Genomic DNA, 14,348 nt, shown 5'->3' with positions numbered 1-14,348 from the left:
TCAGTTCCGTGGCTGTGAATTAAATTCTGTACAAATATTCTGAACAATCTTAGGAACAAATCTATACAGTCTATCAAATTCATCCACAAAGAATGAATGTTCCTTATCAGGGTCAGTTGCCACAGCTTCCAGTTCATCTTGGGCAGCCCATGCGATGCCTATTGAGTAGGCTATTACACCTGCAGGGGGAGAAATAGATCATAATGGATCAATGCTTTTTTATGGATGCTGCATTCATATACACCTTCATAATAATCCAGATAGAATATGAAAAAGAAAAGACCTGTGCCTGTTCAAAAGGAGCAATGTAGGTCCCAATTAATTTTTTTTTAATGGTTTTCAAGTACACAGGAACACATGCTGAATTTCCCCCCAATTGAGAAACCGGTGAAAGGACACTCCTATGATTGTGCAGCTACTATGCCAGCAGTTTCTTTAAGGAGGTGACAATACATATACTATACACAGCACAAAATATTCCAGGCCTAAAGGACCAAAGTCTTCAACAATTCTACCTAACTCAATTATACTTGGTCCTCATACAATCCAAGAATGGTCTGTCAATTGTGTCTGAGGGGAATTGGGAATACTAAACTTGACTTGGATTTCTGGGAGACCTAATCTTCAGATCAACAGCCCTAAATCTGGCTAAACCTTTTTGAAACAAAAATATAACAGCACGTGATTACCATTTTGGTGTGCTGCTAAAGCTGGTCCCCTGACATCATCGTACGATCTGCCATCCGTAATCAAAATCATGATTTTCCGCTTGTTGGGTTTGGATTTGCTGAAGAGATGCTCAAAGGCGAAGTTGATAGCCGCTCCAGTGCTGGTTCCTCCACTCCAATAGTTGATTCTTTTGATAGCGTTCAGCACCTCCTGCTTAGTGCTGTGCTTGTTAAAGTCAAATTCCAGCCTTTGTTCATAAGTGTACTGCACAGCTCCGATCCGGGTATCTGTATCAGAAATCTCAAACTCCTTGCTAATATTGGCTACAAATTGCAGAATGGTGCGGAAGTTACCTGTGCCAACGCTGCTAGATCCATCAATGACAAACCCAATGTCGGCTGAATTTAGACAGGTTTTGCTGCAAGCCAGACGGTCAACATCACAGACTCGTTTCACTAAAGGCTGCGCTACTTTGTACAAGGTAAACCAACTGGTGACATGAATAGAATAGTATCCATTGGTCCGGCATACAGCCTAAATGATAGAATTATATATATATATCAGTTTCAGTTTCAGTTTCAGTTTATTGGGATTTATATGCCGCCCTTTTCCCTGAGGGGACTCAGGGCGGCTTACAACCACAGGGGGGAGGGAGGGGGGGTGCAAGGTCAAAAACAAAACAATATGTGAACAAAGAAAGATAGTAAAACACAACTTTCATTCAACAATCAAACACTCGGGCGGGTGAATTGGAAGCCTATCCCCAGGCCTGCTGGGAGAGCCAGATCGGCTTTATACCGTAATCAGGTCACATGAAATCTTCAAAAATTACTGTAGTAGACATCCTGATTTTCCTCTGTTTACATGGTTTTGCTCATGAGTATATTTGCCAGAAAATAAATTTATCCATTTATACATTTTTAGGTCTAATCTTGTAATAGCACTGATCTGGAGTTATTCCTGTTTGCAGCTGCTTTCCATCAGTGTTCTAGAATCTGAAAGCTTATCATTACAGTTTTAAAATAGCTTTCTGCAAGCAAGAGGACCCAGATTTGGGGGGCAATATCAGTGGTGAAATTCTTTTTTTTTTTTTTACTACTGGTTCTGTAGGTTTGGTGGGCATGGCACGGGAAGGATACTGCAAAATCTCCATTCCCTCCCCACTCCAGGGGAAAGATGCTGTGAAATCCCCATTCCCTCCCCACTCTGGGGCCAGCCAGAGGTGGTATTTGCTGGTTCTCTGAACTACTCAAAATTTCCACTATTGATTCTCCAGAACCTGTCAGAACCTGCTGAATTTCACCCCTGGGCAATATGCTACATTTGTAAGCATCTCAAAAATGTTGTAAAGTACTATGGAGTGGTACAGTATGTAAGTGCTGTAAAATACAACAGAGCAGTATATAAGTGTAAGTGCTACTGCTGTTTCTACTCTCTTGAACTCTCTTGGAATTCTTTCACACAATTTCTAGTCAGCATGACTAGTGTACTTATTGGGTGGGAAATTATGAGGATTGAAGTCCAATACATCGGAAGGTCTTTGGATTTTTTTTTTTAAACACAAGATCAGTTTTAGTACTGCAAAATCAGAATGTTGTTATTCATTGAGGTGGGTGACTTTATAAATTGATTAAATAAATACATAGATATATAACTTTGTTCTATAATATGAATAGATTGTACACCCATGCCGTTCTTCACTCTGTAAAATGCAACTACCATAAATTAGTGCATACAAATTTGTGCTGCATTCATGTCTCAGAAGGTCTCATTGTAGCTCTGCCCTACCAAACTTAAATAAAATCAAAATTAGTCATTAGTCAGCTGGAGCCTGCCCAGCTTTAAGATATGAAGCACTTCAAAGTTCAGAATAAATGTTTCATGGCAAACCTATGAGGGAAAGTGCATGAAATGATCAGAAAGAAAAAGTTATTTTTGCCATTTCCCAATGTCAACTTTGCTTTCTGAAGGAGACTTCCTTTGCCAAGCCTTCGGGAAGAATTCCAGTTCATAAAAATGCTACTTAATTGAAAAGGCATTCTGTAAAATGCATCTAGTCTGAACTCTAGAGCTTATGAGGACAAGTTCTAACTAAGGTACCTCCAGAACTGTCATGTGTACTGCAATAAATTCATAAATAAATCCACCTAGAGGAAATGGTCCACAAAGTGTCCACAAAGCAAAATCTGAAACTCCGGGTTTTCAATTGCAAAGTGTGTGTTGCTGCTGGAATTGTACAATTTCCCTCTTTTGCTCTCTGGACTGTTGCATTCTTCATTTCGTTATACCCAAGTTGACAGTCAAAATGAGCACAATACCAGAACTTCACCATATCTAGTTTTGTTTGTTTTGCAATAAGAGAGGAAAAAAATTCTGATTCCAATGGAAACTTTCCTATGTTGTGAATAATGGCTACATATAGCAGTGTTTCTCAACCTTGGCAACTTGAAGATGTCTGGACTCCAACTCCCAGAATTCCCCAGCCAGCAAATGCTGGCTGGGGAATTCTGGGAGTTGAAGTCCAGACATCTTCAAGTTGCCAAGGTTGAGAAACACTGATATATAGTATGGTGATAGTGAATCCAGTTAGAACTGTTGCAGAGGCAAAGGATAAAAGCCCCTTCACATTGTTGGGTTGTCCAATTTTTAATTAACTTCCTTTTAAATACAGATAGTTCCCGACTTACAAGCATTCATTAATGACCATTACAATGACACTGAAAAAAGTTACTTATAACCATTTGTCACACTTACGACTGTTACAGCATTCCCTGGTCACATGATTAAAATGTAGCTGTTTGGGAACTGGCATGTATTTATGATGTTTGCAGTGCTCTGCTGTCATGTGATCATTTTTTTCCACAAGCAAAGTCAATGGGGAAGCCAGATTCACATAACAATCTTGTTACTAACAACTGCAGTGATACACTTAACAGCTGTGGCAAGAAAGGGTCTAAAATGGGGGGGGGGAATCATTTAACAGTTGTCTTGCTTAGCAATAGAAATTTTGAGGCCAATTGCAGTTGCAAGTCAAGGACTATCTTTACCCACTGTCCAAGAAGAGTTTTCATCAGCTTTGTTTTTAAATTTAAAAAAGTATGGTAACTTAATGTACATTGCATTATATCACCATGCTTGGCAGAACTGAGTCCAGGACTGTGAAGTAATTACTTTGGAAAAAACAACTATGATCTGTTCTTGTCTGATTATGCCATATGTGGTAAAGAGATCAGACTTTGTATTTTCCCAGAATAATACACACGCACTGCAAAATCTGCCACTTTCTTCTTACCTTGTCCACAAAGTTTGTCTCAATGACATTTTTCTTTTCATTTTCATCGGGTCCTTCAATGGTGACAAAGAAAATGTTAATGCCAGACTCCCGTGCCAGCCTGGAGGCTTCTTCTATCTTATCAGTGGGCCATCCATCCACCAACACTACAGCCACATTGGGGGCACCTCCTCGGTTGCCATTGGCATCTTCAAAGTAGTTTTTGTTAACAAAAGACAAAGCTTTTCCTATGTGAGTGGGTAATAGAGGGAAAAGAGTTGTTCGTTGTTTAATAAATCTTTAAAAAGCTAGTTTCTATTTATTTATTTGGTATTGCATGTTATTAAGACTAAAAATGATAAAAGACAGAAGCAAACCCTAATAAATAAAAACCCAAAGCCAATATCAAGGTGCAGCAGATCAGTAGGAAGCTTCTTATTGTCAGGCTCAATTAGATGTAAAGCAATTATCTGCACTGTGGTTTTAGGAATAGGAATAGGAATACATGCTCCTGTTGAAATGTGAATAGAAATAGCATTCATCCTGAAACAACAGCTGAAATAAACCTTCTGCCTACATTATGATGGAAATATTCATAGCCATTAAAAACATATGATGCAAATAACTTTCTCAACCAAATGTGTCTGAGGCTGCAGATGTAAATCAACTTCACATACATATCTAATAATCTTAATCCGTTCTGTTCCTACAGAAACTATTTGGATTTGTGGCAAGATGATAAAGTATCTGCATGATAAATTTTAGAAGCTGGAAAATAGTAGTACAATTCTAGCATCTTATTGTTTGAAATCCTAGGGCAACAAATGGTGATGCCAAAACATACAATGGAATAGAATGTAACTTTACATTGACTCCATATTTCAGAATTCAACACTGTTGATTGGGGGATTTCTTCTCCCAAAATCAGAAAAGACAGTCTAGAATAAATGAAGCAGGTGATGAAACAATAACTTCAAATCTTGGCATCTGATTCTTAAGCAAATTTGGTATGACATATCAGCTACCTACCAACATTTGATAAGCCTCCTTTTTGTGATATTTTCTCAATGGCATTTTTTAAGTCCTTGCTATTTGCATAGGCCTTCAAGTTAAATTCAGTAGAAGGGTTATCGCTGATTGTAAAACAAAGAGAAGAAAAACATGTAAAACCCAGTATTAACAGCAGCCCATTAATGAAAGTAAATAAAGTCAATTTTCAGGTACCGTAATTTTCTCCAAGCAAAGAATTATATGCACAAATAGTTCCTGAATGCTGAAGTTTATGCTTTTATTTGTCACAAATGTTACTTGTAAACAATTAGATTTTCATGGGTAATTTGTAGAGATGATTTTTTAAAAGCAGAAATAATTTGCTATGAATTATTAATAGTAATAATTAATAGCGATGGTAAATTATTAATAGCCAATTGTTCAAATTGTTTAATAATTCATATTGAATTATTAATTTACTATTTGCTTCCATCTGTTAATTCCATCTTGTTCAGCCTTTCAAATAACAGGAGATCAGCTCCTTTGGTTTAATAAAGGCATACCTACTTAATTTTGCATAAGTTTATTAGTAGTCTATTGTTTTGTTTTGTTTTTCATGTTGGAACTTGAGACAGCCCTTCCTCAAGGCATCTAATTAAACTTTATGAGCCCATTATCACCTGAGACAAAAACATGGCCTATCCCATATTTCGTCCCTAAGAGATTGGTGTGTCTGAGTGCACAGATGTGCTTCCCTTCTCTCTTCCCCACAGCTTAGAACTCTTATATCTCTGAAATGTATCCAGGAAAATATAATACTATATAAAGATCAAATGGAAGTTAAATTTTGAATAGCTAGAATTGGGGACTGATCTTTTTAATTTTATATCTATTTTTTAAAATCTATTCTGATACCGCAGCTATTTTAAAACTGGGTGGTATACATACATACGCCCTCCCCCCTCCTCACATGATTCACATTTATTATTGCAATACGCTCGTAATATAAATAAAATTAAATATAAATAAAATGAGCAAATTGAAAATAAGCTATCCCAAATCAGCAATATTCAAAGAAAAAAAAATACTGAGTATGTATAATTTGCCCTTTCTGCTATATCTTTCATGGCATTCTACTAGGATATATTTGGTTACTGCCAAAGGCAGAACATTAATTTATGAAACTTTTTTTTACTTTGGCCTTCCCAAAGCGTTACATCTACTTTTAGAGTACAATATTTAATACACAATAGAGGAAATGAGTGCCCACCTCATTCGATTATTGACCAATGCTCTGTTATGATCTGTTAGCAAATCTAAAGTCAGATACTCTCCTAAATCCATAAAAATTCATGAAATAGGAGTTAGAAAAGGAGTTAACATATCTTTCGAGTTTATTGATATTTTTTGTAGGTGCTTGTGTGTATATGTAAATGTCTGTACGGTTGTTTGTATGTGTGTGTGTGTATGATACACATTCTAAAATCTATATTATCTTCTTAAATACATGGATTTTATAAAAACAATGCACTATTACCCATACTGAACAATGCCCATGAGAGGCCCTATTGGGCCAACATCCAAAGCTTGAGATACATCTTTGAGGAATTGTTTCTGGATCTGAAAACGCCGCCTGCCAATGCTCCAGCTCCCATCTATCAAGAAGGCTAAATCAACTTTGCAATCTAGGAAAATAAATTAAATTAAATGCATTACAAATATATTAGAAGAGTTTGTGGCTGCTTCTATTGTATATTCTATGTTAAGATCATAACACCTCATTTGTCTCTCAAATACTCCGCCAATCATTATAATGGTGGTTATAATCATGTTTGCAAGTGTTCACAGAAAGCAGAAGGTGCAGGGTAACCAAGATTGCGCAAAGTAGCACTTGCAGTCCATAATATCATAGGATACATTAGAGCAATAAACAGCCATCCAAATAATTTTTTCACAGCATTTGTTCTAATCTGCAGCACCCTGGTGGTTTTTTTTTTTAACCAACAGCCAAATTGTAGGTGCATACAAAAGCTTCAGGTGAGTTCTAGATCTTTTGAGGACACTAGGAGTAGTCACAGGCATTTAAGTAATCAATGCTTATTCAGAAACAAATGATTGAGTGTTGGATCCAGTCTCTTGAAGAAGAGGGGGAAAAGACTTCCGGGGGGCGTGGCCTGTTGCCGAGGAGGGCTCCACCGAGCTCCTCAGAGATCTGGTCTGTATATCTAAATAAGATCATAGATAGCACCCCTTTCTGGCTAAGAAAGGGGCAGGGAGAATAGCCCCGTAGGTTAGGATCTAATCGTAAACCACAGCCTTTTTTCTTTTTTTGGCTGTGGAAAGAGATTAGTTCCGGCCGAAGCGGAGCTCTTATCTCCAGCCATTTCTTCTCAGCTGCCTTTTTTTTGGCAGCCCCAGACAGGCTAGCCCCCCCCCAGGACAAGACAAAGTTTTTTTTTCAAGCTAGAATTGATACGGGCGGGTCCCACCCCTGTGAGATTTATGTTTTTAGTACTATCGTAAATACCAGCACCATTCGTCTTAGAGACTTCTTTGTCTAATTAGACCTCAAAATGGCGATTTCTCTCCGTGGATGATTGATATACTTAGCCGGTGTTATCTTCCTGCAGACTGCTCCTTAAGAAAATAAATTTTTCTTTTTTGGAAATAGAGGGGAGCGAAGCTCTGCTTACTTGCTTATTTATTATGCCATCCAAATCAAAGAAGCGTCTTGCTACAAAAGAATTTAAAGAATTTTCATTGGAAACACAGCCTTTGTCTCCTATGTCTTCTGTTGAGGAACTTTTAACACAGGAATATCTCCTTAAAATGCTTAACGCTTTTAAGAAAGAAATCAGGGAATTTGTATTGGAATTATTTGATGATTTACAATCTAAAGTTAATCAAATGAAGGCGAATACTTTTGCAGCTGTGTCTGCCCTGTCAGATTACTCTGCTGAAATAGAAAACAAATTGGAAAGTCTGGAGAAGGCTAATTTTAATTTGACTACCAATATTCAAATTTTACAAGAAAAAATTAGAAATAACGAAGAACAGCTTATGATACTAAATTTTAATAGGAAGGCATTTGCAATTAGAGTCAGAGGATTCCGTGAAAAGAAGCAAGAGAATTTAAAACAGACCTTTGCTGAAGCCTTCAGCCACGCGCTGGGAAGCCCGGGACTTAACTTTGATTGGCAGATTCGGAAAATCTATCGCCAGAACTCATTGATAGCGGAACAGCGACAGCTCCCGAGGGACATAATTATATATTTCTCTACAAAAGAATCTAGAAACGCGATTGTGCAAAATTTTTATAATAATAGGCTCCGAATTGATGACCAGGACCTGATTGTCTTCAAAGAGATTCCTTTCCAGATATTGAGAGCAAGAAGGGACTACGCCTTTTTAACTAAAGAGCTTAGGAGTCAACAGATTCGATACAGATGGGAGGCCCCTGCCGGCATCACGGTTACATTTGAGAATCAAAGATTTCGTCTTAACTCTATTTCGGAGGCTCAAGATTTCTATTGTAGGATTCTGAAGGCGGGACTTCCTGACGCGCTCGGAAGAGAGGAGAGACAAGCGGAAGGAGAAAGCAAACGGCTGGCCATGCGGCTGCAAGATGGAGGGGGTAGCCCCTCCTCTCTCGGAGAAGCAGAAGAACGCAGATCGAGAATTTAGATACTTCAAAAGACTTCCTAAAGTTGAGGACTGAATGGGGGTTTGAGACCTCTCTCCGGTAGAAAAAGTGGACTAATTTTTATCAGAAGGGAAAGCTGGATGAAACTACTTTGAGCTAGATTCTAAAGTAACGTTAGCACAAATTTGATAGTGGTTAAAAGAATGCGGAATGATTTATGTTGTTTAAACTTTGTTAGATGGGACTATTTTAAAATAGAAGGTTAACTGACTCTTGCTGAAAGTATTATTTGAAAATGATCCATGCTATTTAACTTTTATTTGAAGGGAAAGTTGGTTGTTATAGTTACTTTTTAAATAAACGCTAGTATAAATTTGATAGTGGTAAATATTAGACAAGCAAGAGATGAGGGTAAAATGTATGTGGAATGAATTATGTTATTTGTGGTAAATACCAGACAAGCAAGGGAAGAGGGCAAAATTTACGTTGTTTAAAGCTTATTAGAACAGGAAGCCGCTTGGGATTATCTTAAGATAACTGTAAAAAGAATGCGGAATGATTTATGTTGTTTAAACTTTGTTAGAAGCGACTACCTTAAAATAGAAGGTTAACTGACTCTTGTTGAAAGTATTACTGGAATATGTGGAATGATTCATGCTACAAATCGCTCTGAGCTATATTTTAAACAAATGTTAGCATAAATTTGATAGTGGTAAATATCAGACAAGTGGGGGATGAGAGTAAAATGCATGTGGAATGAACTAAGTTATTTAAATTCTACTAGAAGGGGAAGTCGGTTGGAATTATCTTAAGATAGAAATTGATTCCTGTGTAAAGTAATATCTGATCTATGTTGCTTAACTTTACTAAGAAGGGGAAATCTGGTTAGATTATTTTGAATTACGGTTTGAAAAAGGGGTAAAGAAAGATCATTCACGTTGTTTAAATTTTACTAGAAGGGAAAGTTTGATTACTTGTCTGTAAAGTTATATTTGAATATATGGCAGGAACTATGCTGCCTAAATCTTATTGGAAGGGATCATGAGGTTTAGGAAGGGAACGGGAGAGTCTACAGAAGATCGGGGTAAATAGCAAAGAAGTAAGAGACGAGAATAAAATATAGATAGAATGATTTATACTATTTAAGCATAGATAAAGATGGGGGGCTGAGATCAACACAAAGAGTGGTTTTTTTTTTCTTTTTTATATATTACTTTTATTTTTTAATCCATATATTTTAGATAGAAGGTAGTGCCAGGTGTGGGCCCTGGGAAGCCGGGAGGATTAGGGATGGGGATTGTGGGGGGTGGGGTGGGGGGGGGTTAACATAATCTTAATAAGAACAAGAATGTATTTATATACGGTGGTTCCTTTTTTTTTTATTATTATTATTATCTTCTTTTTTTTTTCCTTGGTTCATTTTACATTTATTAGATCAAACAACACTCGAATAAAGGCATACACCAAGGAGGGAGGTAGAGGGAAGGAAGAGGGAGGAGTAAGGAAGGAGTAAGGGGAATGTAAGGAGTATGTAAGGAGGGTGTCTGGGGAGTAAGGGGAGAAGGAAGGTTTGAGGGGAAAGGGAAGTAGGAGGGGAGTGTTAGAGGGAGAAAGGAAAGTTGGAGGGGGTAGATGGGGTGTATGGAGGATGCAAGGGTTAGGTGGGGTTGGGAATGATGAGTTGTGTTTCCTTTTTATCTGTTCGTTTTATTCCTTTTTTCCCTTTTTTTTTTTCTTCTTTTCTTATAGTAAATACCCTGTGTATAAATGATTGCAAATGGAATGTGAAAATTGAAAATTGAATAAAATATAAAAGATTAAGAAGAAGAGGGGGAAAAAAGGGGAAGCTAATTTCTTCGTTCTTGGTCCCATATGGACTCTGAAGGTTCTTCTGAATTTTCAGATAACATGGGAAGTAGAACAAAGATTGCAGGGGAAAGGAGAAACTGATCAATATTGCCTTTGTTGGATCAAGCTCCTTCTACAAAGTAAGTTTTTTTCTATTCATTGGACAATTTAATCTGCATCCAGTCACATAGACTGTGGGTGAGATTTTAAACTCTCTATGCTTTACATCTACTAATTTATCACAATAGGAAGAATGCTATCATTTTTTTCTTACTTTCTTCTCACTTTCTAATGATGGAGATTATTTGTTCATGCCATTCAGATCACCCAGGAACAGAATGAAGTTTAGCCCATTTAGCTTAGCTGTGTAAAACAGTTTTATTGCTGCATACATCACCCAAAGCCTTTCTTTAAGAGAGATGGAAGTGAAGAAGTATGAAATATGAGAAGAGAGGACTCATTGGAAAATACCCTGATGGTGGGAAAGGTTGAAGGCAAAAGGAGAAGGGGACGTCAGAGGATGAGATGGTTAGATAGTGTCACTGATGCAATGAAAACAAATGGGGCAAACTCTGGGAGACAGTGGAAGACAGGGGCTGGGACTGGTGTGCTATGGTCCATGGGTCACAACTTGCCACTTGAACAATAAATAAATAAATAAATAAATAAATAAATAAATAAATAAATAAATAAATAAATAAATCTTAAATACATGTATTTACCCTCATCTTATTATATTGGGTAATATAACTCGATAAAAAACATTGTTCCTTTTTCTCTCTTTTTACAGTAACCAAATTGATTATTATCAGATAGTAACTTTATCATTTGTTGTTATCATTGCAAGCTAGTGAGAAAAAACTGCATGTATTAATAAACATTCAACATTTGAATAAACCTGAATGGAAATTAATTTGTCCCCGTTAGTAGTTCTGCTAGATTTTTCTATGACCCCATTGCCCCCCACCAAGAAGCAGATTTCATTCATGAAATGCCAAGCCAATAAAATGTTCTTCTCTTTGTCTACTAAAAATAGATGATCATGAAAGGACCCAAATACATTTCTGATTCACATACTTGGATTTCCCTGGGAAACTGGCTTCAAAGGCTTTGGGACTATGTCTTCCTTGGAGCTGAAACCTAGAATGATCAGTGTTATATATTATTAAATTTGAAGATCAGGAAAGAGGAGACATTCACATCAAATATCAGTCTGCTAGATTCAGCACAGAAAGGGAAAATAGTTTAGATAAGAGTGAACTCCTATCAGTATCCAAATAAGTTGTAAGAATTGGATTGTAAAGCATAGGTCCAGTTGTGTGGTGGTACAACTCCCTTGGAGAGCTCAGAAAGCTTTACAGTCCAGTGTTTTCAACCTATTTTATATTCAGTCCCATCATTCACTTTCAAAGAAACTGGGCTTCAACAAGATAGAAACAAGAAGTCATCTGTGGAGGTAGTCCTTGCCTTACAATCACAATTTGGATTGGACTTTCAGTTGCTAAGCAATGGGGATGTTAAGTGAATTATCATATGATTGGACCCAATTTTACAACCATTTTACCATAGTTATTAAGTGGGTTCCACCACAAAACTGCAGTAGACTAAAGCGCGCTCGACGAAAGCACGTACCTGACGTCATCACAGCACGACGAAAACATCACGCTGTGAGCGGTAAAGTTAAAATTAACGCAAAAACCTTACTCTAACCCCCCCAAACCTAACCCTAAACCTAACCCTTAACCTAACCCTAAACCTAACCCTAAACCTAACCCTTAACCTAACCCTAAACCTAACGCTAACCCTTAACCTAACCCTAAACCTAACCCTAACGCTTAATGTAACCCTAAACCTAAACCTAACCCTTAACCTAACCCTAACCCTAACCCTAAACCTAACCCTTACCTTTATGTGAATCAGCTTGCTTTAAAAGCGCTTTTTAAAGTGCCCTTTTTTCTCCACGGTCGTATTTGTCGCGCTGCTGATGACGTCAGGTACGCGCTTTAATCGGGCGCGCTTTAGTGGACCGCGGTTTTGTCATGCCACGATTAAGTGATTACCTACAGTTCAGAGATGGGTTGCTCCCAATTTGGTCTGGACCGGGTGAATCGATAGTAGTGGCGGTGGCAGGCTGTGCCCACCAGCCTGGTTGGTTCTCTGCATGCACAGAAGTGTTACGCATGTGCGGGAGCGCACCTGAACTGGTAGTAAAAAAATTGGCAACCCACCTCTGCTGCAGTTCTTAAGTGAATCATGTGGTTGGTAATGGACTCCAGCTTCCACCATTGACTTTGCTTATTGAAAGCCAGCTGGGCAGGTTAAAAATTAGGATCACATGACCATAAGTCACCAGAACCATCGTAAAATGCAGTCACATGGGGATGATGCAATGGTTGTAACTTTGAGGATAGGTCGTACATCACTTTTTCTGACGGTGTTGCAACTTTGAACTGCTGTTACACAACTAAATCACAAGTCGTGGGCTAGCCGCATTACATTTTTACATACAAGTGAAATGTTAGAAACTTAAGCTAAAATTTCAACGATGTCAGATGTAACCTGAGCACACTGCTTCTAGAAGGCACCTCTGGCATGTTTACCCCCTAGCTGAGAATCAGCCCTACAATACAGGCATTGCTGAATGTGCAGGGCCAAATGAGGAGTTCTCGATTCTTCACCTGCTGAATTAGGCAGAGACACACTGGCAACACAAGTGGACATAGAACCCCACCAAGTGGGTCAGCCTGAGGGTATCTCGCAATACCAATCCTTAAATGCTGCACCACTTGCCTGCCTGTTTGCTTGAGTTCCCTTTACAGTGCTGTCTTTACCCCTAAAAGCCTGAAGACCCCCAGAGCTTGAAAGACTATCATGGAGGAGGGGGACATACACTTTGCTATTGCAAGTTGGGATACTCAATTCTTTTTTTTTAAATCCCAGATAACACAGCACATCTTGGAGATGCAGGTTACTTAAACACCGCTCTCTTTTTTAAAGTGTAATTTTATGGAAATCCATTCAAACTAAAATAGAGTGAGAAGGAGGAGGGGGGAGAAAATAAAAGAGAAAACTAAAGTGCAAAAAAAGGAAAGAAAAAAAGTAGACGAAAAATAGAAAAGAAAGGAAAAACATATAAAGAAATGGCTTCTTATCTTCTTTACAGCAGTTATGACTAAAATGACAGATCCACCCTTTCTTTAAAGCTATAACATGACTTTCTTCTTTCTATAATCTATCGTGTCTAATTGTCAAAACCATTAGTTTATTTTTCCTGTTTTATTGGGGGAAAACAACTCCACAAGTCAGCACTAAACACAGCTATTGTCTTTTCTCTAATCAAAAGGTCAATCTGGCCATCTCAGCAACTTCTATCATCTTCACGAAATCACGGACAGGGCTTCCAATGTGGCCTTGAAAGCCGGCTATGTCACCAGCAACCTCAGAACAGGAAGGCCATCCAACGTGCATTTCTCAGAGCGGATTGAAAGGGTTTCTGTTTCCAGGGAGGCCTGCAAGTTCCCAGGCTTGCTTTAAAATGGCATTGTCAGGTCCTGAGAATCTCAGCTCATTGACGTGGAACTTTGCGGCAAGCTAATTAAGCTTTTTCACCACCAGATCGTCACAGCTGTCTGGGCTCATTAAATCTCTATTCAGGCAACAGTTGTCTCATACCAACTAAAAATAATTCTCTTTGAAATGATAATTGGCACGCCTCAAACAATCACTGGGCCAACTTTGTATTGCATTCTGGCCTCTTGGAAATCCTCCATCTTGGTAGCTCCCTCTATCTGATGGAAATTCTTTTGCAATGAATCACTTTCTATCCATCATGAACTATCTGTCAGCTTGTACAATTTATTAATCTAACACTGGCAATCTTCTAAAATGGTCTGAACATCAATGGATGTTTTGGCCAAAATAAAGAAA

The 14,348-nt window shown here is 38.1% G+C and overlaps 1 protein-coding gene across 1 annotated transcript in view; it reads right to left on the bottom strand.

The window, feature by feature from the left end:
* The window catches only part of VIT (vitrin), a 32,383-nt gene continuing 18,035 nt past the window's right edge, over positions 1-14,348 (bottom strand). Inside the window, exons 10-15 of the mRNA XM_032216047.1 lie at positions 11,499-11,561; positions 6,468-6,615; positions 4,970-5,073; positions 3,962-4,188; positions 690-1,203; positions 1-179 (exon numbers count right to left, since the gene is read on the bottom strand). Of these exons, the coding sequence (XP_032071938.1) occupies positions 1-179; positions 690-1,203; positions 3,962-4,188; positions 4,970-5,073; positions 6,468-6,615; positions 11,499-11,561 (1,235 nt within the window). The remainder of the gene's footprint in view (positions 180-689; positions 1,204-3,961; positions 4,189-4,969; positions 5,074-6,467; positions 6,616-11,498; positions 11,562-14,348) is intronic.

The sequence above is a fragment of the Thamnophis elegans genome, chromosome 4, assembly GCF_009769535.1.
Source record: "Thamnophis elegans isolate rThaEle1 chromosome 4, rThaEle1.pri, whole genome shotgun sequence".
In the NCBI taxonomy this organism is placed as follows: domain Eukaryota; kingdom Metazoa; phylum Chordata; class Lepidosauria; order Squamata; family Colubridae; genus Thamnophis; species Thamnophis elegans.
This window is presented reverse-complemented; position numbering and strand designations above follow the sequence as displayed.